At 37.4% G+C, this 26829-nt stretch overlaps 1 protein-coding gene across 4 annotated transcripts in view; it reads left to right on the top strand.

Moving 5' to 3' along the window:
* NAV3 (neuron navigator 3) overlaps positions 1 to 26829 on the top strand; it is a 411830-nt gene that overhangs the window by 222412 nt on the left and 162589 nt on the right. For all 4 annotated transcript variants that reach the window (XM_064450028.1, XM_064450020.1, XM_064450013.1 and 1 more), the window contains exon 4: positions 25559 to 25631. In XM_064450028.1, coding sequence (XP_064306098.1) covers positions 25559 to 25631 — 73 coding nt within the window. The remainder of the gene's footprint in view (positions 1 to 25558; positions 25632 to 26829) is intronic.

Consider the following 26829-nt stretch of genomic DNA (forward strand, 5'->3'; position numbering starts at 1 on the left):
AAATAGTATGTGAATAAGGTGCACAGTTGTGTAGCTGGCAAGGGTTTTGGAGGGTGATGGTTTGGATGAGCTAGCATAATAGCAAAATGATGAAGATAGGCTTAAAAATTGAAAAGGAGTAGAAAAAATTTGCATTTATTCAGTGCATTTTTGAAAGGGGGGGAAGGTATTTGCAGCTTTTTTCTGCAAGGCTGCAAATGGTAAAAAGAAAAATTGTGAGTACCATTGAAGTGAATAATCGGGTCTTTAGGTTCTTATTTGTCAAAAAATGTGCAGGTTTAGAATAAGTTTTTTCCCTGGCTTTCAGGCGTTTTGAAAGTCCATAGTAAGAATATATGCAATTTCCTTAATAATAGTTATTATTTTAATTACTCATATTACAGCAGCACCTAGTGGCCCCAGCTGAGAATGTTGGGAACTGCAGCTTGGAACTGTAATATTACACACACAGATCAAGAGATAATCACTCTCTACTTTAATCTCATTAAAACTTGCCATTCCAGACAGACAAGACAAACAAGAAGAGGCAAAAGCACAGAAAAGTGATATGATTTCCTGAGGTTATGTAACTGGTTAGTGACCACCTAGGACTGCCTAGGAACCCACCACTCTGGTGCCTATCGAGCTTCATTTCCGTGAAAGACAAGCTGCAGAAAGAACTATTCACACTAGCAGTGTTTTAATCTCCAAAGTGACAACATTTGCGTACGTTCCCTGTTGATAGGTAAATCTTTATGTGGCATAGGGATTCTGGATTTCACCTCTAGCTCTGCTGCAGTTATGGGGGAAGCATGGTCAATGCATGCCTGTGCCACAGCAATACTTGTGGGAATCTCGTTGTGTCCATCTTCGTCCTGCTGTAAGCACACCTCTAACTCAACCAGGCCAAAGGCTGTGTCTCAGGTGCTATGGGTCTCAAAGCAGGTGCTCTGAATGCTCCTGTACATAGCCATATATCAGTATTTGTACTGTGCTAAGGTGTCACGTTTAGACACTTCAACTTCATAGAAATAGAATATATTTTTTCATCCTTCTTTGATTTGGTCTCTTTACTGTATTGTTTTATCTCAGTAGTGTGATCAGATTGTTTTCCTGCCTTTTGACATACCAGTTTTATACTGCTGATTTCTTTCACTGGGCTAGGAAATCTAAAATGTACTGAAGGTAAAGTAGTTCAGACTTGCCAGCTTTCCTCTCAGAGAATCTCAGAGACCCCAGGTTTTGAGTCTGCTCTCCATTTGTTTCCTTTGGGTTGTGCATTGATCTAGCCTAGCTGAAGGCACCGTCTTACCACATTTTCAGATAATTTCCCTTGTTAGTGCTCAATTTTGTTAGCCCACTCAGTTAGTGACAGGCCAATTCTCTTCTTTTGTAGCAATGGACTCTTCAGTGTTTGTAATGTGCAGAAAAAAATAAGTAACAGTGGTAGAAGGTAGTTTACCTGTTTGTCATATGCCAGTATGTAGCAATATGTCCTGTCAGGATTTGTCAGAACATCAGCTATCAACCACCAACAGGCATGATATTCCTCTACCATGTTTGTTAGCCATTCATCCACCACTTTCATTTTAACATTTTTAGTCAATAAACCTCAAGAATCCCACCACCCTTTTCTTTCACATATGTTTTCATTATTCTTGCTCTCATAACTTGCAATTAAAGCAAAATGTTTTCTGTATTCATCTGCCATTTGATACCCTTCCCAGGAGGTGATGTCTAAGACATTTTATTAGCTTAAAAGAATCTAGAGAGCACTGGTATGGACTGTCTGCTGCTGGAAACACTTGATATCCCCTGTAGATGGTACTGATATCAATTTGTAATTAATCGCTACCCATATTCCCAACTTCTGTTCCACTCACCATTTGATTTTCCTCTTGCTAATGGCTTCACTTTCAAGTGATTTTTAAGGCCTCTCAGTTCAGTTATTACCTTAATTTGTAAATATCTTTTAATGTTTGTTTTAAATATGTATAAAATGCTTCTTTTAAAGTTTTCTTTTAGTTAGGTCTGTTGCAATGTCTTGCACTCTGTGCTCATCTTGGCAGTGATATATAAAATACTTGCAGACGAGTTGAACTGGCTCCACAGGTCCATGTTCACAAAAATTAAAACCTTTGAATCCCAGCAGCATCCAGTTCGTGCATAGTTAGCTTTACCAGGATCCTCGTGGCTGTCATTATGCTCACACATTTGATGTTGCACACAGAATCTGACAACCTGACGTATACTGGGGAATAAATTATTTTATATTCAGATCTCAGAAAGGTTAAATAAATGAAACTTGCAAAAGAATTGGCAAGATTTCTTGTTTGCTGGGTAAATCTACTGTGGTAAAAAGATTCTGGCATTTCTTATGAATGGTTTTAATAAAGATAATAAGGCTTTAAAACACTGTGTATTATAGTATACGTTGTCTGTCTATGGTGTCATATAGAATCTTCTTGCCTTGCCTTGCCTAATTTTTTCTTCACAGCTATGCATTCAAGGAGGAATATGGCACTGCAGCCTTTTTTTCATCATCTCTTTCAAACCCTTCAATGGGAATAAACCACCACATTAATTTCTATCTTTTCCTTGCATGAATTATTCCATAAGTCTATCAGTTAAGGAAACCTAGAATCATCTTTCTTTTAGAAGATAAAGATCTTTCAAGGGTTTACATTTTGATACAACCAAAAGCTAATTCCTTTCTGCTTCTTTATAAGCTATTTGTTTCTTTAATTTCTAAGTTCCCCCATCATTCATTAGAAAAAGCAGGATAGTGTCCTGGGTAGAAAATGTGTTATAAAGCTTTTCTTTAGTGGTCCAAAGAGAAAGAATTCAGATATTTTTTTCTTCCTGAACATATTAAAAATGTACTGGAAGATCTCCAGTGTTTTGTCTCTAAACATATTATAACAAACATGTAGTAAGCATACGGAGTATCAAATTTAACCCATCCTGGGGTTGTCAGAGAAAATGCAAGAGAATCAAAAAGTGTTGGACTGAAAATGTCTTTTTGGTGACCTTTGCAGTATTGTCCCTAGAGAATTCTACAAAACTAATGTTTCTATTCTTTCCTCATGCACACTCTGGTGTTTTCAGCCACATAAAGAGTAAAATAAATTCAAAATCACCAAAAAAGTTTAAGCATATTGTTTTTCAAATTGATTTTTCCTTCAGAGGCTGATGTTGTCTTATTAGTTGTTTTTCCTTCCTTAGAATTAGCGCTTGCTACTTCCCATGAAAACTGTCCATGCCAGTACACGTCTATGTACAAAAGCATCCTTAATTGTCATTGGTAGCTGCATTTTTCTCATAGTTATTAAAGGGCTAGAGAGACCCTTCTTATTAAAAAGCTCCTAGGGTAGTTACATGCATTTAATGAAGACCGTTTTTCATTTTGTCAATCTTTGGCACAGTTTTTTACCACTTTATATAACCAAAGGTATGCTTCAAAGGTAATTTTTATAGTTTAGGATATAGACATGATGCAGTTCAACAGAGGGAGTTGAGTGCAATAAAAATATAGGTCTTGCTTACCATATGCTGGAAATCAGGGAGCTGGAGAAGGTGTTGGAGCTGTAGTGCATTGCCACATGGACATAAACATTTAGCAAAAACTGCAGTTAGCAGACCTGACACCGTCTTTGGGTGAGTAGCAGTGTATCTGCTAAAAGTGGGAATCAGTGTGATTATGTGCAGCACTAATATGATAATTTCGACAACATTGTACTTGATTTCATTAATAATGCCTTTAAAAAAAAGTTAATAAATGGAAAATGTTTCAGAAAAGAGCCATAAGAATGCCAGCAATTTTGCTGTATTCTATGAGACTCAAGAAAAATTGTGGAGTTTAGCAAGAAGAAGGTGGAGTGAGTGAATGAGTCTCCGCTTAACCAGGGAACATTTCTGTGATAGCGAGAACTTTCTGTGACGTAGTTAAAGAAGTGTGTGAAGTCTGAAGCTGAAGTAGGACAAAGCGACAATGTATATACTGGTAGACAAAGCTTTGTAATTTATTGGGTATACGTGCTTCATAGTGTTCCTGTAGTCTCACAAAAGCCCCCTGTGGCTCCTCTTTGCAGATATGGTTGGGTTTTTTCTTCAGAGGAAGCCAAGGTTGCAAGGGGATGAGGTGCATGAAAATATCTTCTTAGCAGGGAGTCAGCCTGTGGACTTAATGAATAGGTGGAAACTGGAACTGCTATGTGTGCCACAGAGTATACCTACGTTACCGTATGTAGACTTCCCTTCAGTATAGACACCTGCCTTCAGACTTCCTCTGACAGGGGTGTGCTGGACAGACACCATTGAGTGGCAGCCCTCAGTATCCAGGAATATCAATATCCAAGGACAAGAATATCAGCGTTACCATTCTGTGCCTAAAAATTGTTTGGGAAAAACAGGATAATTTTGTCTAAAGTAAATATGGTAGGTACTACTAAAGGCCCATAGAGTTCTATATGAAAATGTGTGGGGTAAGGTTACCTGGAGCTCACTGAGGACTGGGAAACCTGAAACTGTCACCCCTATGTTCACTGTCAAGTGAGTCCATGTGTGCTCTTTCTGTCTGCACAGTGTTAAACTGTGTAAGAATCTTCTGTCTTTGCTGCTGGAGTTGTTGGTGAGATTAGCTATATGGATTAAAGATATACTTTCTGTGCTTTGGAGTTGCTGCAGGTGAGCCTTCCACACAAGCATGACATGTTGAAATAAATACTTAAATGTGGCTAAGTGTAGAAATATGGTCCCTTACAACTGGAAATTCTATGTGGGTTTTGAAAACTAATCCCAGTTCCTTTCATGTGCAAAACAGTTTCCTCCAACAATGACACCTGTGTGACCCTCTTCTCTTTGAATTCTGACTGTCACCCCATGGTTATCAGTGGATTTTTACAGATTTCATGACTAGCTGCTCTGGGAGTTTTGTAAAAATACAGGGAATAAGACGCTCTAGTTTTGTCAGCTGTGCAGGTTTGGGGTGCTTAAATTAATGGAACACAAAACAGTAATCTAGTTCCTGTATTCCCACCATGCATCCCTGCATGCTTAGTTTTCAGAACGTAAGTGAATAGCCTGAGGTGTGTTAATTGGAATGTATGCACTTCCATGTAACTGGGTGTCAGAGAAGTAAAAATATTTCACTCTAAAAAGGAAGAGTACCATTGGGCTTATCAGGTTTTAATTAAGTTTTTTTTAAGTTGGTTTGACATAACTGCAGCGTGGGATGGAACTACAGGCAAGGGATCAGTCATAAGCTGTTTCTTGGAGATCCCCCATAAATGCCATTAACAGCTTGTTAGGATATACAAAACACGGAAATACTGGTCAGTGTTTGCAAAAAGACAGTCTATGAATCGCATCCCCCAAGGATCAGTGTTTGTGACTCATTCATTATGTTCATGAATGATCTGGAAAAAGGCATCAATACTAAAATGGGAAAATTTGCAAATAGTTACTCAGGATAATGAAATCCAAACCTGATGATGAAGCTTCAGAAAGATCTTGCAGTTCTGAATAAAAAGGTGTGTTGAACTCCTATTACCCTTTACCCCTGAGGTGTTAACAGCTGTGCATAGAGTTTTCTTGAAGATGAGCTGATTGTTTTGTTTTGGGGAAGACACAGTTTGTATAAGAGATAGGACAAGGACTGAGAAAACAGCCTTAGTTAGTACAAATCTCTGTTTAAAAATGTAGACAAAAGGAATGGCTTCTCGCAATACGGGCAGGACAGAGTCAAAAGCTCATTTTCCTATCCTTTGGTAGGATATCAAAGGGTATCTGGGATTCGAAAATGGAGTAGTCTTTAAGAGGGAAAATTGAAAGTACTTCTAGAAAATGATGACAGGTTCACAGCATGATATCTAAGGAAGTGATCTCAGTAAAGCCAGAGGATAAAAAATGGTAGTAATTAAAATTTGAGCTCTCGTGAGAGGTTTCCTGTGTTTATAGACAGGAAAGCTCATACTTTAGCTGTGTTACATAGAAAGAATCTGCAAGACATAGTCACAGCTTGTGTATGGGTGTGTGGGGGACACTTGAAGAATATGCCCAGGTAGTAGATAAGGGAATGTGTGGAAAGGATCAGAGGAAGATTAAGTTTTACTTGCATTGGTAATTAGTTAGAAAGATAATTTTAATTTCAATGACAGTATTCAGATCTGACAGAGAGAAAGAGACAAGATTCTCCTTCCAGTGACACTATACCTGCATTCTAGATCACTGGAATCCAGATCATTAGCTCTTTGGAATGCCCACATCAGGAACATACATTGTTCTTTGTATTTGCCAGAGAACTTTTCAATGTACAGCATCAAAATCAGCACATAGGGGCCTTTACCTTTTCTACACAGCATGTGTACAGCCAAGAAGGCTGGTGAGCATGATTTCTTCTCCATTCTGTCAACTTTCTGGCAATACAGATCAAATGCCATCTTTTGCCTTCTTGTGTACACTTAGCAAGGGAATTTCCAGTATCACCTTAAAATTTCCCCCTGCTCTGCAAGCCTCCCTCTCTGCCAGGTGCATTATAAGGGACCTAGCCACACTGGAGATGAGCAGTCATGTTTGTGTTACAAACAGGAACTTTCCCTTACGAGCTTTCTTGGATAAAGTAAAAGACCCTATCATCCTGGAGACCTGTTACCTCTTGGGGCAGCCCCTGATCTGCCTCAGTTAAAATTCCAAACATGGATTTCCGTTGCCATTGATGAAGGCAGAGTTTGGACAGCAAAATAAATCAAAGGGCTCTAGGTTGCTCATGATAACTGCCCATATTGTCCAGACCTTCATGTGGCGTCAAATCAGGGTGTTATCCAGAGCGGAGTTTTATGAGGACATTTTGCCCACAGTGTAGCTGAGCCTGTCCCTGCATGTTACCCACCTCTCAGCAACTGCAGCTCTCCCTTGGACTTTGTAAGCAGTGGCAGAAGTATCATGCTCCCTGTTCCCTGGGAAGAATTTGTCATGGTAATGCACAGCTTATATGTTCTTTGGCGTCCCTCCTCCCCAAGATTTACTTACCAGTTAATTCTGTTTTTCTGAATCCAGCTCTTTTGGTTTGGCAGAGTAAAACCTCATGCAATTCTTTTTTTCAGGACTGTGGGTAAAATACCCATTGGAGCCACACTGATGACAAATACTTCTTTTTAACAGTCTATTCTCTCCTACCTTGCAACAGCATCAGCTCTGGACTGAAGCAGGCAAGGCTGACACAGTTCCATTAGGAAAGGATCTAAGCAGACGCTTATCTATGCAAGAAACGACACTCGTCAACAGGATATATATTCAGATAGCCATTTTCTGATGGTAGTTTCAAGTAGAACCATACAATTTTTTACTTAACTAGCTATGCTTTCTGAGATTTCTCACTAGGTAGGTGATTTACATTCAACCCATACCCTTACTGGGATTCCTAGAAAACTGCCCAAGACTGTCATAGCCAAGAGCGTGGCTTAGCCATCCTTCTCAACATGTTTTCTTGGACAAGACCTCTCATTTCCTAGGTAGGTCCAGAGTGTGATCTCCCCTTTGAGAACGAACCCCATTCTCACACCCTTGCCCAGTGACTCTTCCAGGGAAGAGTTTCTTGGATGTTTGACACATCCAGACACTTGCAATACACTGTGCAGTGTACAATGTACAAGATGTCTTCAGAGCATTTACAATTAATTTGGTATTTACTGACTATTCAAGCTGACTGTCCCACTGAGGTGTCCTGTATTCCTTGGTTGATGATAGGAATGTAACTATTAAGATGCATTTTCATTTAGCTCTGCTGTCCAAGTTTATAAGGCCCTGAAGCTTATTCCTGCAGTCCAAGTAATCCTGTGGCATAGAATTCCTATGCCATGTCCTGGAGCTCAAAGTAGTGAAAAATTATTATCCAGCCTTCAACACATGTACTCCTGTCACCATCTAGAAATAATGGGGATGACAGCAGGAATCTGTATGAGATCCTCTTCCACGTGCGGGGAAGTGGCCACTTTGTTGAACCAATGTGTACGGAGCATCAGTTTATATCTAACTGCTTTTAATGTGCTCAGGGCGCTGAACATTTTGGAGAGTGAAGTAAGCCCTTTCACACTCTTGAATCATAAATGGTAGGTGCAGAACAAAATTTTAGAAACTGACTTTTAGGACTGGACTCTCCCTTTGTTTTAGACACGAGCAAACCCTTTTTATAAACTTGTTTATGCCTTACAGGGGGCCCATGGCTTTTCTGTGTAATCCTGTATGCCACAAAATTTAAAAATTCTCTGCCTAACAGCAATGCAGGTACGTAAATCTACAGTGTAAATATACAACTAGATAAAGCAAATTGAAGAATAGTTACAGGAAGTAACAGCTCCTTCTTCAGTGCAGAAATTGAACTTTATTTTTCGTTTGCAGATGAAATTAACTTGACATAAAGACTAGAGTAAGATTGAAAACAAGAGCATCACAAATAGAGGTGTGTGGCACCCCAAAACAAAAAATGAAAGGGAATAATGAGGGTCCATCTAGGGATACATTATGGGAATAATTGTGACAATAGAAATGGAAGGAATAAAGAAAGAAAAGAGGACTGAATTTCTGTAAGGGTAAGGTTAAAAGATGTTATTGTTAAAGATGTTTGACATTCAAGGATGAAGTTTTTGGAATTTTGGTTTCAAGTTTTGCTGTAAAGGGATTATTAATGTTATTAACACAGCCAGTTTGAGTAAGATGAGAGGCAAATTGGTTTAGCATGGAACTGGCAGAGGAGGAATTCCGACTGCTTTTGTGAGCAAACTAAAATTTCCAAAAACTCTATAAATGGAAGAGAAAATATAGATGGGGTGAGAGCTGGACAGACAAGCAGAGTAACACTTGCCTTTTTGTGGGAGACCAAAGACACTTTTATTGTGAGGGAAAGAGGAAGCTAGGGAAAGGATGGGAGAACTGCTGCGAGTGTTAGATCTTGTAGAGCATAAAGGATGGGAAACTTCATCCATCCTGCTGAAGGATGTTACAGGCATGGAAGAGAAGGAGAGGAGAAGGCAATCAAATAATCACTGTTTTGATATGATTTGATTCTGGTTTAGCTTTTTGTTAGACCTCTTTATTCTGTACTGAAACAAGCAGTTCTCTTTGCATCCAAAGATCTGAGAACATTAAAAGAACCACAGGATTTATGACAATCCCTCTTCTCAGAACAGCTCAGAGTTACTCACTTGCATCAGGCAGTGAGATGCATATTCCCCTGAGTCCCTCGCATTTGACTGTCTGAAGTCATAAAAGAAAATGCCACAGGAACACATCCTGGGTATTATTTTCCTAGGCTGGAAGAATTGCATTATTCATTAAATATAAATCACACACAGTTATTAGCCTTTTGTTTAGGCTTACAAATTCCTTGTCTATTAATGCGTGGAATCACATGAGGATAACTCATCTAGATGTTAATGAATAACCATGTTATAAGAAGCACTTAGACTGTGATGATATCAGTCTCCATGAAATCTACTGAGAAGTTAGGTTAGGGATGGGTTTGCTTGGTTAGGAGTAGGATTATGGTTATGCACATTTCGCTTCTGTAGACCAAGACTGCTGAACACAAAAAGATCTGTTTGTTCTTTAAGATTGACTATTTCCCTTCAAAACTTTTTTTTTCTTTTCCTTGCAATTCCTTGAAAGCCCCCTCCCTTTAATCTATATCTGGAATATGCCAGTACTTCCATGCCTCGGAGGCCTGCCCACCTCACCCATCTGTTCTCTCCATCCCTCAGCTGTGTTTGTTAGGAATGTCATTCAGTCAGAAACTGGTTCTGTTCAACTGTATTGAGAGGATACGCAGAGATGAAGTACTGAAGCACTTTATGCATGAAGACTAGTGGGTGGCGTACAGTCTGAAGTATTTATTGTTTGAAGAGATGCAGTTGACGGTCTCCCTATTCCCTGCTGTTGGTAGTTAGCTTTCTACCGCTTCAATTTTCTGTTTTCTTTTTTTCCACAAAAATGTCATGTGAACATTCCCTGAAGTTTTGGAATGGATCAAATGTATATTTGTGATACAGATGCTTAGACAAAGAGATGATGGATGAATAAATGGCCTTGAAACCTCCATTAATAGAAATGCACTGAAAAGTTTTAACACAAACATGCAGTTAAAATACATACACACATATTGACTATGACATGCATTTTAGAAAGCACCTGTTGGTTATAGACATCCATACATTTTTCCCAGGATAGCAGGAGCAGGATTACAGTAAAAATGTGTGCTTCATGATGGTGTATTTTTATCATCTTCTATAGGGAGAGTATGTTATAAATACTAGGAATGTCTAGAATGTTTACTGGATTTAAAAATAGAGAATAAAGCGTGTGATGTTTAGCTGGACAGCAAAAACGCATATTTAAGCTTTATAAGAAAATAAACAATGTCTCTGAAGTGGTTTTATTTTGCAGTATATCCAAACAAGTCTTTCTGGTGATTTTGAGATTTTGTCAGCTTTCTAGATTTTTATCAAATATCTGATTATTTTGGAGCTCTGGCAGAATGCCAGTTCTGTTATGGTTATAGCTGGGGAGTTCTATTTAAAGATTTTCTAACCATTCCCTTCATGATACTTCTGCTTAGGTTATCTTATACTTTTGTGTGCTCTATGTTAGTTAGTAGATTGTTCCACATCTGTGAAGCCTTGAAGTTCCTCAGAGAGGTGGACTTTCTTAAGAAAGAACATTTCTTAATATCAAAGCAGAGTCCCAAGCTCTCTCATTCATCCTTCTTCCTAAAATAATCTGCCACTGCCTGTCTTGACAACAGTGAATTCTGCAGCTTCGGTAACATGCAAGACTCTCAAAAAACGATGTGGGCATGTGTTTTGGTGTGTAGTGCACACACACAGGGACAGGCATCCATGTGAACTACCTTGTGTAGTTCTGATGAACCCCCGGTGATTTTATTGACTTTGGAAGTCATTTAAGCCACTCTTCCTGCCTCTCCTTTGTGAATGAAGGTTTGTGGGGGCTTTGAAATTCTGGGAGATTTGATGCACCATTGTATTTTCTGGACATCTATGAAAACCTGTATCAGAGTTGCTAGAGCTACTATCTCTGCTTCTTAGGGTGAGTACAGATTAAGTTTAGACAAGAGGTACTGAACATAATTTTGATATTTAAGGATCCGGACCGGCAAACAATAAATGAGGACACACAACAAGTACAAATACCAGCATCTTTTTATCTGGTTGGGCTGGAAAATCCAGCTACTGGGAAGATGTTTTAATGGAGATACAGGAACTGTGCAACTGTCCATAAAACACTGTCTGTGGTGTAATGCATAAAGCAGCAGAGGGTGCCAGAAAGCAGTAAGTTGTGGTTTCCATTTTAATTAATGGAAAAGGAAAGGTATTGCAACAAGCAATGTTAGGGTGGAAGAGGGTTTACATTGTGAATTCAGCTGCAGAAGGGAGGGAAGAATACACACTTGTAATTTTAAGCACTCACATATGTTTAAAATTAAAATAAACACTCTCCAACAAATTGTCAAGCTCTTGGGGGTATTGTGTGGTACATTATGCTTAGGTGACAGTGCTTTTCACTGAATCATCTTTTACCAGCTATATATACCCAGTATTTCAAAGGCTGGCCCTATAGCAAAGAGGTTGCAAGACAGGAAGAAAATAAAGTAGCACAGAATGTCCCAGCAATGTAGTGTGTTAATTGCAAACCAATGCAGTAACAAAAACCACTCTGTCCCTCTGCATCTGTAATTGTTAAACTCATTAAAAAAGATTTTACAACCTCCCCTTGCTCTCCTGCTGGAAGGTAAAATACCAAAAAATTGATGCCAAATAAAGCTTTTTCAGCAATAGTGCATTACTTTCAGAATATAATACAATTACATTGTTAGAAAATGAAGGGAAAGAACGGAAAGTAGGTGCATATTGAAATGACTATCATCAGTCCAGATGTATTTTCTCACTCTGCCCTTGATCTTTGCTGGAACAGGAGCTGCCTACATCTGCTGCAGCTAAATGCTAGCCTGTTTCATGGAAAGAATGCCAAATATGTTTGATTTTACAGTGTCTTTTACAGACTCACCATTTGGGACATCCTTGACTTTTATGCACACTAACCCATCTAATCTTGCTCTTTTATTTGGCAGTAATTATACCCAAAGAATACTCTTCTTTGAACCCTGTTGCAAATCCCTTCCATCTACAGCCTCTCCCCAGTGCCCTAATGCTGGCACACATGAACGAGCACACATTGCTGTGTCAGAGCAGTGGTCCATCAGGTCAATATTCCCTCTCTGAGAATGTCAATGCACCAAGTGACTCAGGAAGAGCAAGTGGCAGTGACAGTTTTTTTTTTTTGGTCCATTCTCCTCCTCTTTCCACAATATCTACAGTTATTGTATTAGGGGGAGTAGAAGGTAGTTCATTGCCTCCTCCTCCAGCATTTGTTTATGCACTACTGTTGTTGTTACCACTTATTCCATGAAATGTCAAAATGTAGCAGGCTGGATTTCTCAGAAGAAATCTTCTGACTACTGTCATCATGGACACAGCACGAGACTGGTTGCAGAGTAGTCATGCTTTTTCATTGATCACAGTTACTGCTCTGCCAACTTGCTCCTGCTGTCAGGAGCCCATGGATCTGTCCAACCTGGAATGCCATGAGGTACCATTGGGCAGCTGAAACTCTGTGCTAGTGAAGACGTTGGTGACACTGAACTGGATTTAAATACTGATGTTAACTTTAAATATAAAGTCTATTACAGCTGGTGACCCTATTATAGGCAATACTATTAAGGTACACAAAGGTAAATTGGCCTAAGCTAGCAGTAGAACAGGCAAGTTATTACAAAGGCTGCTTATTTCAGCAGCATTGGCTAATCCCATCTCATGTAAATGCTCTTGATCAGGTTAATTAAAATAGTAACACAATCTTCTTTTTTTTTTTTTATGTAACTTGTCTCTTTAAATCCACTGTGACCTGAAACTTAATACAAAAATCATTAGAATACAGTACAAACCATTTTTGTTTCAGCAGGAATAAATAGTATAAATACAGTAATCTATTTGGCAGCTTTCTGATGTGCAGGAATTATTTAAAACACTCCTAGTCTGAGGAGTCTGCTGTCCATATGATCAACAGATGATCATATGACATAAATCAGAGCTATACTTATATTAAGTTGAACCTATTTTAAGTTGGCCCAGTGTCTGGATATGAATTAGTCTGGGCAGGGCTCAGTTTCAGAGTCAGTCCAAGATACTTTTTTTTTTTTTTTGGGGACTTGATTGCATTCAATCTCACAAACTGAGCACAAATAATTTTTTCTTTTTGAAGAGCTTATATCAATTTAAGGCATTTGTTTACAGATACAGTTCTTAGCAATTCTTTCAGGTGGCATGCTGACCAGCACCAAACCTCTGAAGTTCAAAAAGTCGAATCTGAACTGACTTTCTGAAATAGCAATATGTTTGTATTTTAGGTTGTAGCTTTTGGCAGTCTTTAATTCTATAATAATTAGAATATGCTTCATTTAGGCTTGTATTGTCAGCTAATTGGAACCTTGTTTGAATTATTCATACCTCTTGATTCTTCAGAGTTTCTTTGGAATTACAATGGGAGCATACTGATGACATTTCCCTCTAGGGAAAAAATACCACAAGAATTTTCTTTGTCCCAGAGTTTCCACACTTGAGAGCTGAGACCTATTGCATTTGAAATAAATGATAGTTCATGAAGTTAGATAGCTACAATTCTGTCGGTTATAACTGCACACATAAGTAGCTAGCCAACATCCCAGTCTAGTGGGCTGTTTTGCCTGTCACTCACAGATTTTCTCAGTAATTCCTCTCAATAATAACTTTAAATTGTGGGTTTTGGTTTTTTTTTTTTTGTTTTCTTCTTGTTTGTTTGATTGTTTGTAAAAGCTCTCACTTAGTTCATAGATGGATCAGCAGCAACAGGCCACAGTAAACATATGTGCAAGGGTGTCTTCACAGTTCTTGTATATACAAGGCTTCTGTTTGGGCTTAAACAGTTTTGAAAGATTTATATTGTTATATTGTATAAATTAAGGTATTTGAAGATATGTGCCCCCTCCAAAGACCAGTAAATGCTTATTTTTCAATACTGGCTGTATTTTGGCACTTGAAAACAGTTGGATGACTTTAAAACATTGTTTCCTCCTACACTTCACACTTCATTGGCTACAAATGGAATTGAAGTGACAACAAGCAGTAAGTGCTTGTTCAGGCCACATTTTATAGGCTCGAGCCCTTCTGATGTTTCTATTATAACATTTGGCTAAGAATTCAAGAAAAAAACCTGGCCCTATTGAACTTAAGAGCAGATATCCCATTGTCTTCCATGGTTCCAGGAGCTTTTATTTTCCTTGACTGAGAATCTAGACTCAAGATCTTGTGAAGACGTGGAAAATGCTTCCCATGGTTATGAGCATAGAACAAATAGATACGTAACTGTGAATACTGTTTATAAGCATGGTATGAACACATATACAGCATGACCTAATATTTCTTTGTATATTATGCTAAACATGGTATAAGATACAATGCTCAGGTATGCTAGCAAAAGTGAAAGGCTGAATCTGAGCCTTTCATATTTTCCCTGTGGCTTTTAAAGATGTCTGGTTTAATTTGAATCGTTTTAATCACCTGTGACATCAGTTTGTCATTGATTTTAGTTCTTTTGAGACTTTTTCTCTAGGGCTTAGGTCAATTTGAGCCAGTAAAATGATGACTAAACATAAAGGAAAACCAGTGACTTAGTTATGTTCTCTCCTGCAAATAGTTTCCCAAGGATTTTAAGTTCCAGCTGGAGGACCAGCCACATAACTTTAGGCCTACAGAAATCTCTAGGCTGTACTTTTAGATGTTGCTATCAAGTGTTTTTATCACTTTTCTTCTGATGAGGTCAATGTTCTATAAATATTTGTCAGGGTAATATGCAAAATATATCTGATTTAAAAAAAAAATCAGAATATTTATAAAATCAAAAGGCCAGAAGGATAGGAGCAAATTGCCAGTGTCTCTCCTGCGCAAGCTGTAGCACTATGACTTCTGGTGTAGTCAAGAGGGATGGTTCAGAAAGCATAAAGTGAATCTGGATGGATTCCATTCGCAAAGGGAAAGAGATGCAGTGAAATGCCCCATAGTTTACCTGTTTACTTATCTTTTGAAGGATTCATCCTGTCACTGGTTGTAATTGCCTGTACTTCTAAAAGCTGCTTTTCTGATGAGCTAAATGAAGTTGCTATGCACTAAATAGTGGTAAAGGAGAGAACTGGAATGCTTTCAAAAGTTTAATTAAATCTAGTAAATGACGACTCTGTTGTAGACTCTCTTTTGACCTAATGGAGAGAAACCCCTCTGTTTCAGAGAAGCGTGCATTTTCACATTGCCCACCAGTTTTTGGAAGCTGCCAAGTTCCATAAATATTTAGACATTGGTACCTTGCTGACTCAGAAGTGTTGCATAATTTAAAAAAGTGATTGTAGACAAGCTTACTAAAGTGATGCATTGCTTTAAAAAACACGGTGTTTAAACAGAGTTCCTTTTATCATTGCCTTAAAAAACATCCTCCCAGGGTAGTATTTATCTTCAATTTTGTGTTCTTAGTGCATGTGTAGGGCTCTTTCATGGTGGTGGTGGCCACAGGCCTGTGGAGATGAGAACACTGAAGTAGGGAGATACTTTGAGACTCTGGAAGAGAACTTTTGCCTAGTCTTTTCTTTTGATCCATGCTGCTGTGGAGTAATATTTTAGCTTTCTAAGAAATTCATGCAAGTTATTGAAACACATTAATGGTTTTCCAAATCCAGATCTAGGAGTCTATTCATGACCAAATTCAGCCCTATATTCTAATCAAAAATCTAACACTTTCTTTTCACAATTTCTATTATAGCAGCACAAAAGCACTTCAGAAATTGCCATCGTATTTTGTGCTTTACAATGTCCACTGTAGGCACTACTGTATAGAAATAGGTAGAGCAAATGCAGACAGGAAACAGAAGGAAGAGTAAGAGGGTAAGAAAGGAAGACAACAGAAGCCAGATCATACCATTATATAGATTATATAGATTATATAGAGTAAAATTTTGCATTCTCCTCCTGTGTGTTTTTTGGGGTGTTTGTGGTTAGAGGGTTTCTTGGTTTTATATGAAAATGGCCATCAGATGTCCATAATGATCTGTTTGGTCAACTAAAAATTCTGATTAGGATTAATCTTTTATTTAGAATGACTGAATTACTCATAAACTTGTTGATGTGTACAGACAGAAAAAACACCAAACAAAATGTACTTCACATTACAGAGATTATCTCCCATTCAGCCCAAGCTTTCCAAGCACCAAGTAAGGGGCTAGGTGGAAAACCTGCAATTACGTGCTAAGAGGGATCCATTTCCCACTGTAGCATTTTCTTAAAAACAATACACACCCCAGCTCATACTCTGACCTCAACAGTGACCTCATACATTCTTTTATCAGCAGGTCAGTACATATGTCTGTTGAATTCTCCAAGTATTTGAGAAGTTAATTTGTTTTCACATTTCTGGGTTTACTGGTCATATTTCGTGTTTGGAGTGCATGTTGGAAGAATTTGATGTGCATGTTCCTTAATATCTGTTGGAAAAGGAAGTGGAAGGTATTTCAATTTTAAATAACACCATCATCCTTTCCTCAAAAAATAGCTAATAATTAAATGACTCCAGCATCATTTCCTAAAAATTTTTGCCTGGGAGGCCTTCTACATACCAGTAGTTATTATCCTCTAAGGTAAAATTCTCCCCAAATGCCTCCAGTAAATCAGTTTTTAATTTGCATATATGGCCTCTTACTGCAAAGTCAATGCTCAGTTTGGAACAGTTTTTTGGACTGACATTACATAGTTCACTGGTAGTTATTTTCATTAAATCCTCCTTAAATTGTTCTACTGCAAGTAAAGAGGCGTTTGTTAGAAAAAAGTTAAGCTGAATGTGTGTGCGTGTCAGTGTATTCTGCTTAACACCCTGAAATGCATTATAATTTCCATAGAAAAATGGAATGTGCTTTGTATCTGGGTGAGGTAACAGGCCACGTGCAACAGCATGTCAGCAGAACACATTTAATATCTCCCAGCAGGGCTGCTAACACCTGTTTTATCTGGGTGGGTTTTCAAATTTACACCACCCACGGAAAGTTGACATTGCCTTCCAGTATAGTTACAGAAAATGATTGCAGTAAGCTGTCATGCTAGGAGCTCGTGGGAAACAAATTATCAGAACATATAGAACGTGATTTTTAAGTCTCTGCTCTTCTTTGTACTTTTGAAAGTTTTACTGGAGAGGTTGTTTTTCTCCCAATTTTCCCTTTCTTCAAATTTCCCCCATTTCTAAAATGTGAACAGAGAATTCATGGCAAATTTCACCCAGTCTCAGTAGTCTTCGGTCAAGGGAACAGCTCAACACACAGCCTGCCATACCAGCATCTTGCACAGACACTACGAATTTGAAACTAGAGGTTCCTCAGTTGGGTCACTCTAAGTTTTGCATTACTCTGGACCACATTTCTTCCCACTGCATTTACTTCAGGATTTGGAAGAATTTGGGTGTATTCTCTGCTCTTCAAAGTGTCCTTTATAAGTAGCAGCAGTAGTAGTAAAAGTATTTTTAATTATGTGATAATAAGATGTACAGGGAATCTTGATGGAAATATGAGACTTTCAGACAGTGCTGCTCAATAATAAAAATATTTTATTATTAATTTAGTGTGAACACATATGTATGTTAATAAGCATACCCAAATTCAGATATGCAAGAGACAAAAAAGCAGATGTCTTGCTCTCAGATGTGTTAAACTAAAACTAGTTTAACCTGTGCAGTATAAAAAGAAACCAGTCTGTTTATTATGGTTCAGCTATAATACTTGTAAAATGATCCAATAGGAATTTATTTCTCATTGTTCCCTTTGAAAGTCTTTAACCCTACTCTTTTCTTTTAATTATAACAGAGAAACATTTGAGAAAAAAATGTTTTCTGCACCAGGATCCTCCCCTTTGGAGTACTTAGGAATCAGCTATTAAGGATAACATAAAGCAACACAGTGTAGTGAAAATACTACAACAATTTTGTCAGTAAAATTTTGTGACAGCTTTTCACAGAGAACAGTCAAATCAACAGCAATGCCAAATTGAATAGAGCACATGGCATAGAAGGTGTTTCTTAAAATGAGTGAGGTTACCAATTGGTACTTTTACAAATAATTAAAATAAATCTTACCATAAGTTATAACAAATAAATCACAATGGCTTACTTTTTGTGGGATAGATACATTTTGTCCCACGAATATGTACAATAATAAAGGCATTAGGGATTTTTTATAATTTAATTGTATTACACTTTGGAAATTTTTCTAAAGACGTGAGCAGAACTTCAGATATGCTCAACATCTGTTTCCAAGTGAAGAACAACAGGGGATTCTCATTACTGAATATTGTTTCATGAGCATTTAGGAATCACCTAGACACCCAGTGTTGGATGTGTGGCATTTGAAGAATGGATAAGCAAGGGGGATAAAGGCATTGGGCTGGATAATCCATTTTGGTATACCAGTTTTAATCTGGAAAGATGCTTTTGACTTCGGTTGAACCTCCTTGGTGTAAGCTGGCTATCAGAAATGGGCATTCGGGCCCAATACTCAGCCTGGCAAAATCATAGAACATATAGACATGTACAATGCAAACATGACACTAAGTACAATAACAAGCAGTGTATTCAGTTATCACTTGTTTGAAATGGAGAAACTGATTTCTATTTTTTAGTGAAGGAAGTATTGGACCTGTGCCTATTTTGTACATAGTGAAAAAGCTAAATGTCCACCTGCCTGGTTTATGAAATATGGCTTTATTAAATAATCTTAGTAATAAAACTGAGGATAAAAATGTATGTCAGTATAGAACTGCAAGCATATTCTCTTTATATCTCTATCTTGTAGCTTTCTATCCCTATGCTTTAAGGAGAGGTAAAACAGGAATACAAACTAGTGAAACCACCTGGGAAGAAAACCCATAAGGAACAAAGTTACAAGGCAAACCAAAAAGCTAGGTGTTTCCCGCACCACAAGTGGGTTGTCAACAAGTCACAATGTCTGCAATGGATGAGCCAATTAAGAACAGAAAATGAAATAAACTTGTCCTCCCCAATCTCTGAGAACAGCTTTAGGTGTAGCAGGTTGTGCAAGACTTTACATTTGGCCAAAAAATTAGACCTTTTAGGGAGTCTGTGTGTGTGTGTGTAGGTTTAAACAGGCATCTGTAAGAGTGTACATGACCAATTCTTATATTATTCTCTATTAGGTGAGGGAAGATCAGAATTTAGGCCATGCCCACCTTGAAATATTTTCCACTTTCTTCCCGAGCATTCTATATAACTGGCTGCTATGGACAGTTTCATTTTCTCACCAGCTCCAACATGTCCACCAAAAATGCTTTTATCCACAGATGAAGGCATCTCAGTTACTTGCCTGAATCGCTGTTCTTTTTAGAGTCTGCAGTCAAGACCAGATCACTGGCACTTCACCTACTACTAAGCAAGTAGCCAGAACTCAGAAGCTAGTGTGTCTGCTTCTATGCTCTTTGAAAGTCAGACAGGCAAACAGTATCTGCTTTTCCATTTTTTCATTTTACTCATTTTATGCAGCATGTGTATGGTGAATATTTAGAGCCCAGGATGCTACCTGTAAGGCCTGAATTGTATTTTTATTTGATTTTTATTTTACTAGTGCTACAGAACTTGAATGAGAATAAGCTGTGTAATAACAACAAATTGTTTTCTAATTCTGTATTCATTTAAATCGATTGACCTCCACAAATTTCATTAGTGAAGAATATCCCTGAGAGAGAAAGAGTCAACTACATGTCTCTCAACTCAGGTTAATACTCTGGGGAAATTTAGGAAGAAACCTTACTGGTAAAGTGTGTTTGAAATACAGTTACTGTGACACAGCATACCTCATGCCATAATACTAATCTCAAAGGAATACTATTTAATATTGATATTGAAAAAAAAAAAGGAAGCAACAAATACTAAAGAGTTTTATGGAGTTTCTGTGCTCCTGAAGGGGAGTTTATGTGTGGCTTTCTGGGTTTCTGTGGCAGTCTATTCCCATTGAGTGTCCCTAATCAGCCATCAGCAGCGTTAGAAAACTTCTAGAGAGCAAATCCTTTGCCAAATTTTATCTCGGACTTTGGGTCATGAATCAGAACGTCAAAACACACACAGAGCTATGGAAGATAATGCTGAATGAAGTGTTAACAGAAATTACTGTTTTACTTTTGCTGCCAAAAAAGTCAAGAGTGTTTTAGGAGCATATATGCATAGAGACACTTGGTAATAAAATAAGGTGTCGTATTTATAAAAGTGTCCCATTCCTCAGCAGGAGAAATCCTGCTCAAAGTAGACAAATAACAACTAACTTGTGTTTGTGTCTATATGTTCTTGTAAAATGTATTGTCATAAATTCAACAAGAGAAAGTTATTCAAACCTAGATATTTTTCAGAACTTATAAATACAGACAAACATAATGCTGTATTAGTCATCATTACTTGTCCTCTGAGCATCCCACAATTAAATTTATGTTTGGAAGTGAAGAAAGTGCTGTCTGCCAGACAAAAGACATGAAAGCTAATCTTGGTAATAGCAAAAATAATTATAATAAATAGACATATTCTGTATGTTGAGTCACTGGTGAGTACAATCCCACAAATGAGCTCTTCCTGTAAGTCTGCTAACTGCTGGGTATTAAGTACTACTGTTTATCTACCAGCAAGTCCCACAGTCTGGTTTAGTGATTTATTTCTGTCAGTAAAATTTCAAATAGCTTCCAGTCAAAAGCAGATTACCCACAACTATGCAATGTAATATGTTACAGCAGATTTGCAATGTATCTGTCTCCTTTGTATGCCATGTAATATATTAATAGTATCAGAGTTGTGATATTGCTGCTTATTTGTACATAATTGTTTGGACTACAAACCCTTAAAATGTGAGTGTAGAAATATCTTGGGGCTCACTAATATTTATGGTGTAAGTATTTCATGTACTTTTTTCATAATGCTGCGTGCATGAACAATATTAAAAGGATTTGATTTATGAAAGAAGTTTAATATATTGTAAGCATAACTCAGTAGGCTTAATTTAAAAAGCATCAAATGGTGTTTTTTACCTGATGATGCCCACAAATCTTAATTCCTAAATTATCATCCTCTTAGCTGAGTTTATCTGCACCCATGATGCTGGAGCTACATTTCAGAATTGGATATATAATTCCTGAGTTTTGATAAGGAAGTGATTATATTATCAGAGATAGTTTTTTTGTTACCTCAGAAAAGCAATCTTGTGTAGTATTGATTGACTTTCCACATGGTTAATTGAATAGTCAAGTGGATAAATATCTGCATGGCAATGAAGACTTATTTTGACATTAATTCTCTATCCCATTTATAGGTTTTAAGATTTTTAATGTGGCAGATCTGCTATTCAACATATTGCCCTTCTTCCACTCTTTTGAACCTTTAATATAAAATAAGAACCTTGGAACAAAAAATTTTGGGATTTGACAGTGATGGAGAGCTGTTCAGCAGCAGTCTGATCTTGGCAACATCTACCTGTACAAGCAAATTTGCAAATTGGTGTCACTTTTCTGTATCTTGATATGTAAGATTTGGAGTCAATCTGTATATCCTGAATTCTGTACTGTAATGAACTATATATGTTCTGCTATCACACTTTGTAATTCTGATGATACTATTCGTAATAATGATGAACACCAGCTCATTATAAACTGGTACTTTTTTGCGAGCAAAATTCACTGCGAAATTGTGGGTGTATGTAAGATACCAGAATCTGTCTGGTGTCTATGTTAAGTGTTACTCTGCAAAATCTGCAGCCCTTGATATATAGGCAGGTAGTTCTACACATGCAGTGTCAGCTCTAGGAAGAGTTTACCCCAGTGTATAGTAACCCCACCACTAACTACTTAAATAAACATGGACTTCAGGGATTCATACCACTCTTGATTGAAACAGTATTGAGGAGTGGAAGCTGCTTGAAATCTCTTAGAACTTTTGTAATTGCAAAATTACTCTCATCTGTTAGTAAGTTTGAATAAAAAGTGTTTGGGACTGCTAGGGTTTGAGTTCAAAGAATAACTGTGGTTTGCCAAGGCAAGAAGTACGTAATTAAAGCAATGTCTAGAGACACACTGAAAGCTTCAAAATGGGACAACTTTAAGGCTAACATTTTCTAGACTGGAGAGGAAAGAAAGTGAAAATAACACAAGAATATATTAAGGCATGTCTTACTGAATCTCTTAACAGGTCCTGAGAGTTGTATTGTAACTGCAATTATTATCAGAAAACTGACTGTAAGAGTTATTTTCTGACATTTTCAGTGTATTATGTGGCTGCGAGTTGCCACACCAAACTTGCTCAATTCACAAGTCAAAACAAGACTTTATTATAAGGCTAACAGTGCAACCACAGTCTATTGTCTGAAAGCTGGCCACTGCTATTGCTTCATACACCACTGCCAAGAGGGATACTTTGGACTTAGGGCTTCTATTGCAGTTCTTTTGGTGAACTGTGAAGCAAAACAGAATTTGCTTTGTAGTTCTGAAATATATTGAGTCATTGGTGTTAATAGTAATGACTAGTTTTGTCTCAGAGTTTGAGAGATGTGACTTCAAAGCCACATGCTGTAGAAGTAGACGCGTAGAGTAACCAGATGCCATTTCTATAGGATATTTTTCACCTTAAATGTATGTTAAGGTTTATGTATTAGGTTTAGTATGTACTAAATATTCAGTATTGATGATAGATATTGAGATGTTTTCACAGCACATTAGGCTTCAAATATTCTCCAATAAATTAGTTTTCCTTTACAGGTATGATCTCCTGAACTCCATTGCAGAGGGTACATGCCCATTATGAAAAACATCTTTGTTACACTACAAGGTCTGCTAGGAAATATTGTGTCAGTTATTTGGAGGTGGACACTACTGACGGCAGTCTGATTTTTCTTTTCCTTTTGTTTTTTTTTCCTTTGGCTTCCAGTGCTTAATTGTGGAGCAAAATTTCCCATCTTTGAAGTAGATGATTCTACATTATGGTTGATTTGAAAGTTCAAAGAGACATTCAGTTGTACAGCTAATATCCAACCAAATTTTCATTTCTTTTAAATTCTTCAGGACAGGAGAATTTCCATTCAAATTATTTTCTTATGTAGTTGACATTGTTTAAAGGTCGAGTAGAAATATTCTCATCGTGTGCATTATTTTCATGGTTGATGCAGGGGTATAGTTAGAGGTCAGGGCTGAGTCGGCCCAGTGCCTTGCCGTTGCCATCAGAAGTGGCACCATCTGCCTGTCCCTCCTTCCCACCTCCCCTTTCCTCTCCCAAACCATGCCTTACTCAGGCTGGGACGCGCCCTACCCTCTGCTGACTCCTGTGCTCATCTGACTGCATGGGAAACCGGAGTGACTAAAATACTTTTGCCTATTTGGCTGGGTGAGTTTTCCACACGGAGCCAGCTCCTGGTGCGCTCAGAGAAGTGCTGAAGCCCAGCAGAGGTGGCAGTGGCAGGGCCCCGCGCCTGGGAGGAAGAGGAGGTGAGGAAGAAGCAGATCTTCCTATTTTAGCTACAGCCAGCTTTCAACTGACTTAGCTGTGTCACATCTCTACACCTTATGAAATGACCTGGTTTATTTGGGTTTTTTTTCCTGATGTAAAACTACATGAACATTTAAGAAAATGACAGAGTTATGGCTTGAGTTTCTGCAGTTACTGTGCTGGGCCAGAGCTGGAGTAACCCCACTGATTTTAGGATGGTTATTCCACATTCACAGATTTGCCAGTTGGTGACACCTGCCAAAGTAATTTATGAAAGCTGTATAACCCCAGTTTTGGAGTAACCTTAGTTAGTGTTAGCTGCAGAGTTGTTTCTGGTTTGGATGGGGTTTTTTTAATTGATTTAGGAGATAGATTATTTATAATTCCCTATAAACGGTGGCATGTCCTTGAAAACAACTGTTTGAAAAAACTTTTTTAAAGATGTGTTTACTAATGCTTTGGATTTTATTGTCCTTAAAAAATACATATTTAAAATTTTTCAGGTGTTTATAAGTTTATAAATACTACCTGTGGACCAAAAGAGTCTGAGTGAGCTTGTAATATATACTTCTAGGGTCAGTAGTGAAAAGTATATTTATATTCCTTTCAGCTAATACCATTTTCTGAGAATAATGGCAGAACTACAATCATAGAAAGATCACAATAATAAAAGGCCCTCCTCCTAGGTGAGAAAAGGTACTACCAAGGATGAAGTAGATTTTATTCAGGGAATGAATTTGCCCTTCATGTTTTGAGGGTTGAAAACTGTGCATATGAGTTGTTGTAAAATGTGTAAATGTTCAAATAAAATTACTTATGTGGACTTGATCTAATGCAGGCTTTTGGTTTTGGTGATGAATATTCCTTTCTTATTTTAATGTTCTCTAACAAAAATAGGTATTTAAAATATATTGTTAAAGATTTTATTTTATTTTTATGATCCTAATTGCCCTGAAAAAGTCCATCAACCTAAAAACTGTGTTTTAAAATCAAGTCTGTTGAAGGCATTTGACACAGGACACCTCTCTATACATAATTTTTCTGTTTTCACAGCAGCATATTTACAGGCAAAGTTGTTAAAAGATTTTACATTTATAGCTGTATTTGCTTCATAGGCCCTGGGAGGGCCAGGGGAAATGGCTGGGGATGGTGACTCAAGAGAAGCTTTTGGAATACTCTGGCTCCTTTATCAATTAGAAATAGACCTATGAAAAAAGCCAAATTAATTCTGTGGCTACTCCTTTTAGAGGCAGAAGTTTTATCCTTTAATTGATCTACATTTAGGCTACATGTTCTTCTCTTATCTAAAGCTCTCTGTGGTAATTTTAGATTTCTTCTAAACCACAAACAAAAGTGAGCACCATTTCCTTCCCTAAGCAAGCACTCTTCAGAGAAGCATAAATATTAAAGAAATCAAAATTAGTTAGCATAATATTTGAAGAAAAAAAATAGATAATAAACCACTGCTGTGACATCATTTTCAGAGAATTCTACATCATCCCAAGGAAGTACCTTTGCTAAGACATTTGTTGAAGGTTTTTGCTTATATTTTTTAGTCAACTCAGTCACCCACATCTCCACAGATATACTCAGTGTCTAATTCTCTATGGATGCTTTCATTGCTGCTTTGTAGCATATAAAATCCAGTTTTATGTTAAGTAGGTGGGTTGCTGATTTGCCAGCATGCCGTTCTGGATTGGGCATTTATGAATTGTTTTTAAGCACCAAAGCAGACAATGAAAGCTTTATATCAATTCCCCAATTAGCAGTAATCATTCTTGTTAAATTTTGGTAAAGAGCTGTAGTATGCAATGAATGTAAAGTATTCATTCCTGGGCTGTTTCTTCCCCCCCCCCCCCCCCCCCCCCGAATTTCTACATTTTGTCAAATAGTCTTATGCTGCTTGTTATTTCTGTTCATATTGCAGATTGAGAATGTTGATGTCTGCCTTAGCTTTCTGGCAGCCAGAGGCGTAAATGTCCAAGGTCTTTCTGCAGAAGGTAAGAGAAACAATTAATTGGAACAAATAATAGGTTTTTTTTCTAAAAACTAATTTTCTTAATACAAACTCCAAATACCAAACTCCAGCTGTCTTGAACAGCATGCAAATATGAATTAGTGATAGTGAGGGAGAGAGTTTCCTTTTAATTTTCCCTTGAAATTGAACCAAAAAATTAAATGTTTGTGAAGCTTGAGACAAAGTTTTAACATAATATTTTTTCAATAGTATTAATCTTCTCATGTTATCTCCACAATATTAGATAGGTACATGGTTTCCCAAGCTTTTAAACTTGTTTATATAAGGAATTCAAAGCAACAAAAATGAATATGAGAATCTTTCTCAGTTAAGTAAACCCAGGGAAGATTATTTGTTTAAGCAAATTTCTTATTAGTAGTAATGCTGTCATGATGAGTCTGAAAATTATTGTAGTCTTCTGATGTCATGTATTAAGTGAAAGAGTGAATGGTCTTACTGCTTATAGGCCCTTCTGCTGTATTAGTCACCTCAAGTGATTGCATAATACGACTACAACTAAGTTAACAAATATATTAAATCAAAACCACTAAAATACTAGCTGTCTCAATTGGTATGTAATATTTTCCTTATTAGTGTAAAATTAAGTCACGTGGATACTTTATCTTGTAAATTAATAAAATGTATGCAAGCGTTTGTCCCACAACAAATTAAGGAGTTCTGCAAAGTGCTGTGCACTTTCAAAATCCCTCTGACTTCCACGGCAGCTGAAGGCAATAGGTATTAACAAGGTGCAACCCTGTATTAATATTTTCCTTGTAGCACAACTGGAAGTTAGAAGGAAAAATACATTTGTTTTCAGAGATGGTCATTTCAGTTGAATTTTAGGAGGCACACAGAGAAAAAATTATGAATGGTAACCACTGTTTTATTTTAAAATTAACTCAGAGTTGTTATTGTCTTTCACCATTTCCACCTTTCTAGTACCTTAGCAGAAATGTAAAATGGCCATGATATGTACTATCTACTCACTTTGATTGTCTACTTATGGAAAGCTCCTTAAATCGTTTAAAAGAGCCTCTGTATATACTGTAGATATGTTGATGCATGAGAACGCTGAACATTTACGTGTTGCGTTGATCTTAAAGCTGTTTAGAACTTGAATTTTTTAGTGCAGCCTGTTTTTACTTGCACATGAAATAAAAATTGAATATGTGAGTAGC

The sequence above is a fragment of the Phalacrocorax carbo genome, chromosome 1 (genome assembly GCF_963921805.1).
Source record: "Phalacrocorax carbo chromosome 1, bPhaCar2.1, whole genome shotgun sequence".
Classification (NCBI taxonomy): domain Eukaryota; kingdom Metazoa; phylum Chordata; class Aves; order Suliformes; family Phalacrocoracidae; genus Phalacrocorax; species Phalacrocorax carbo.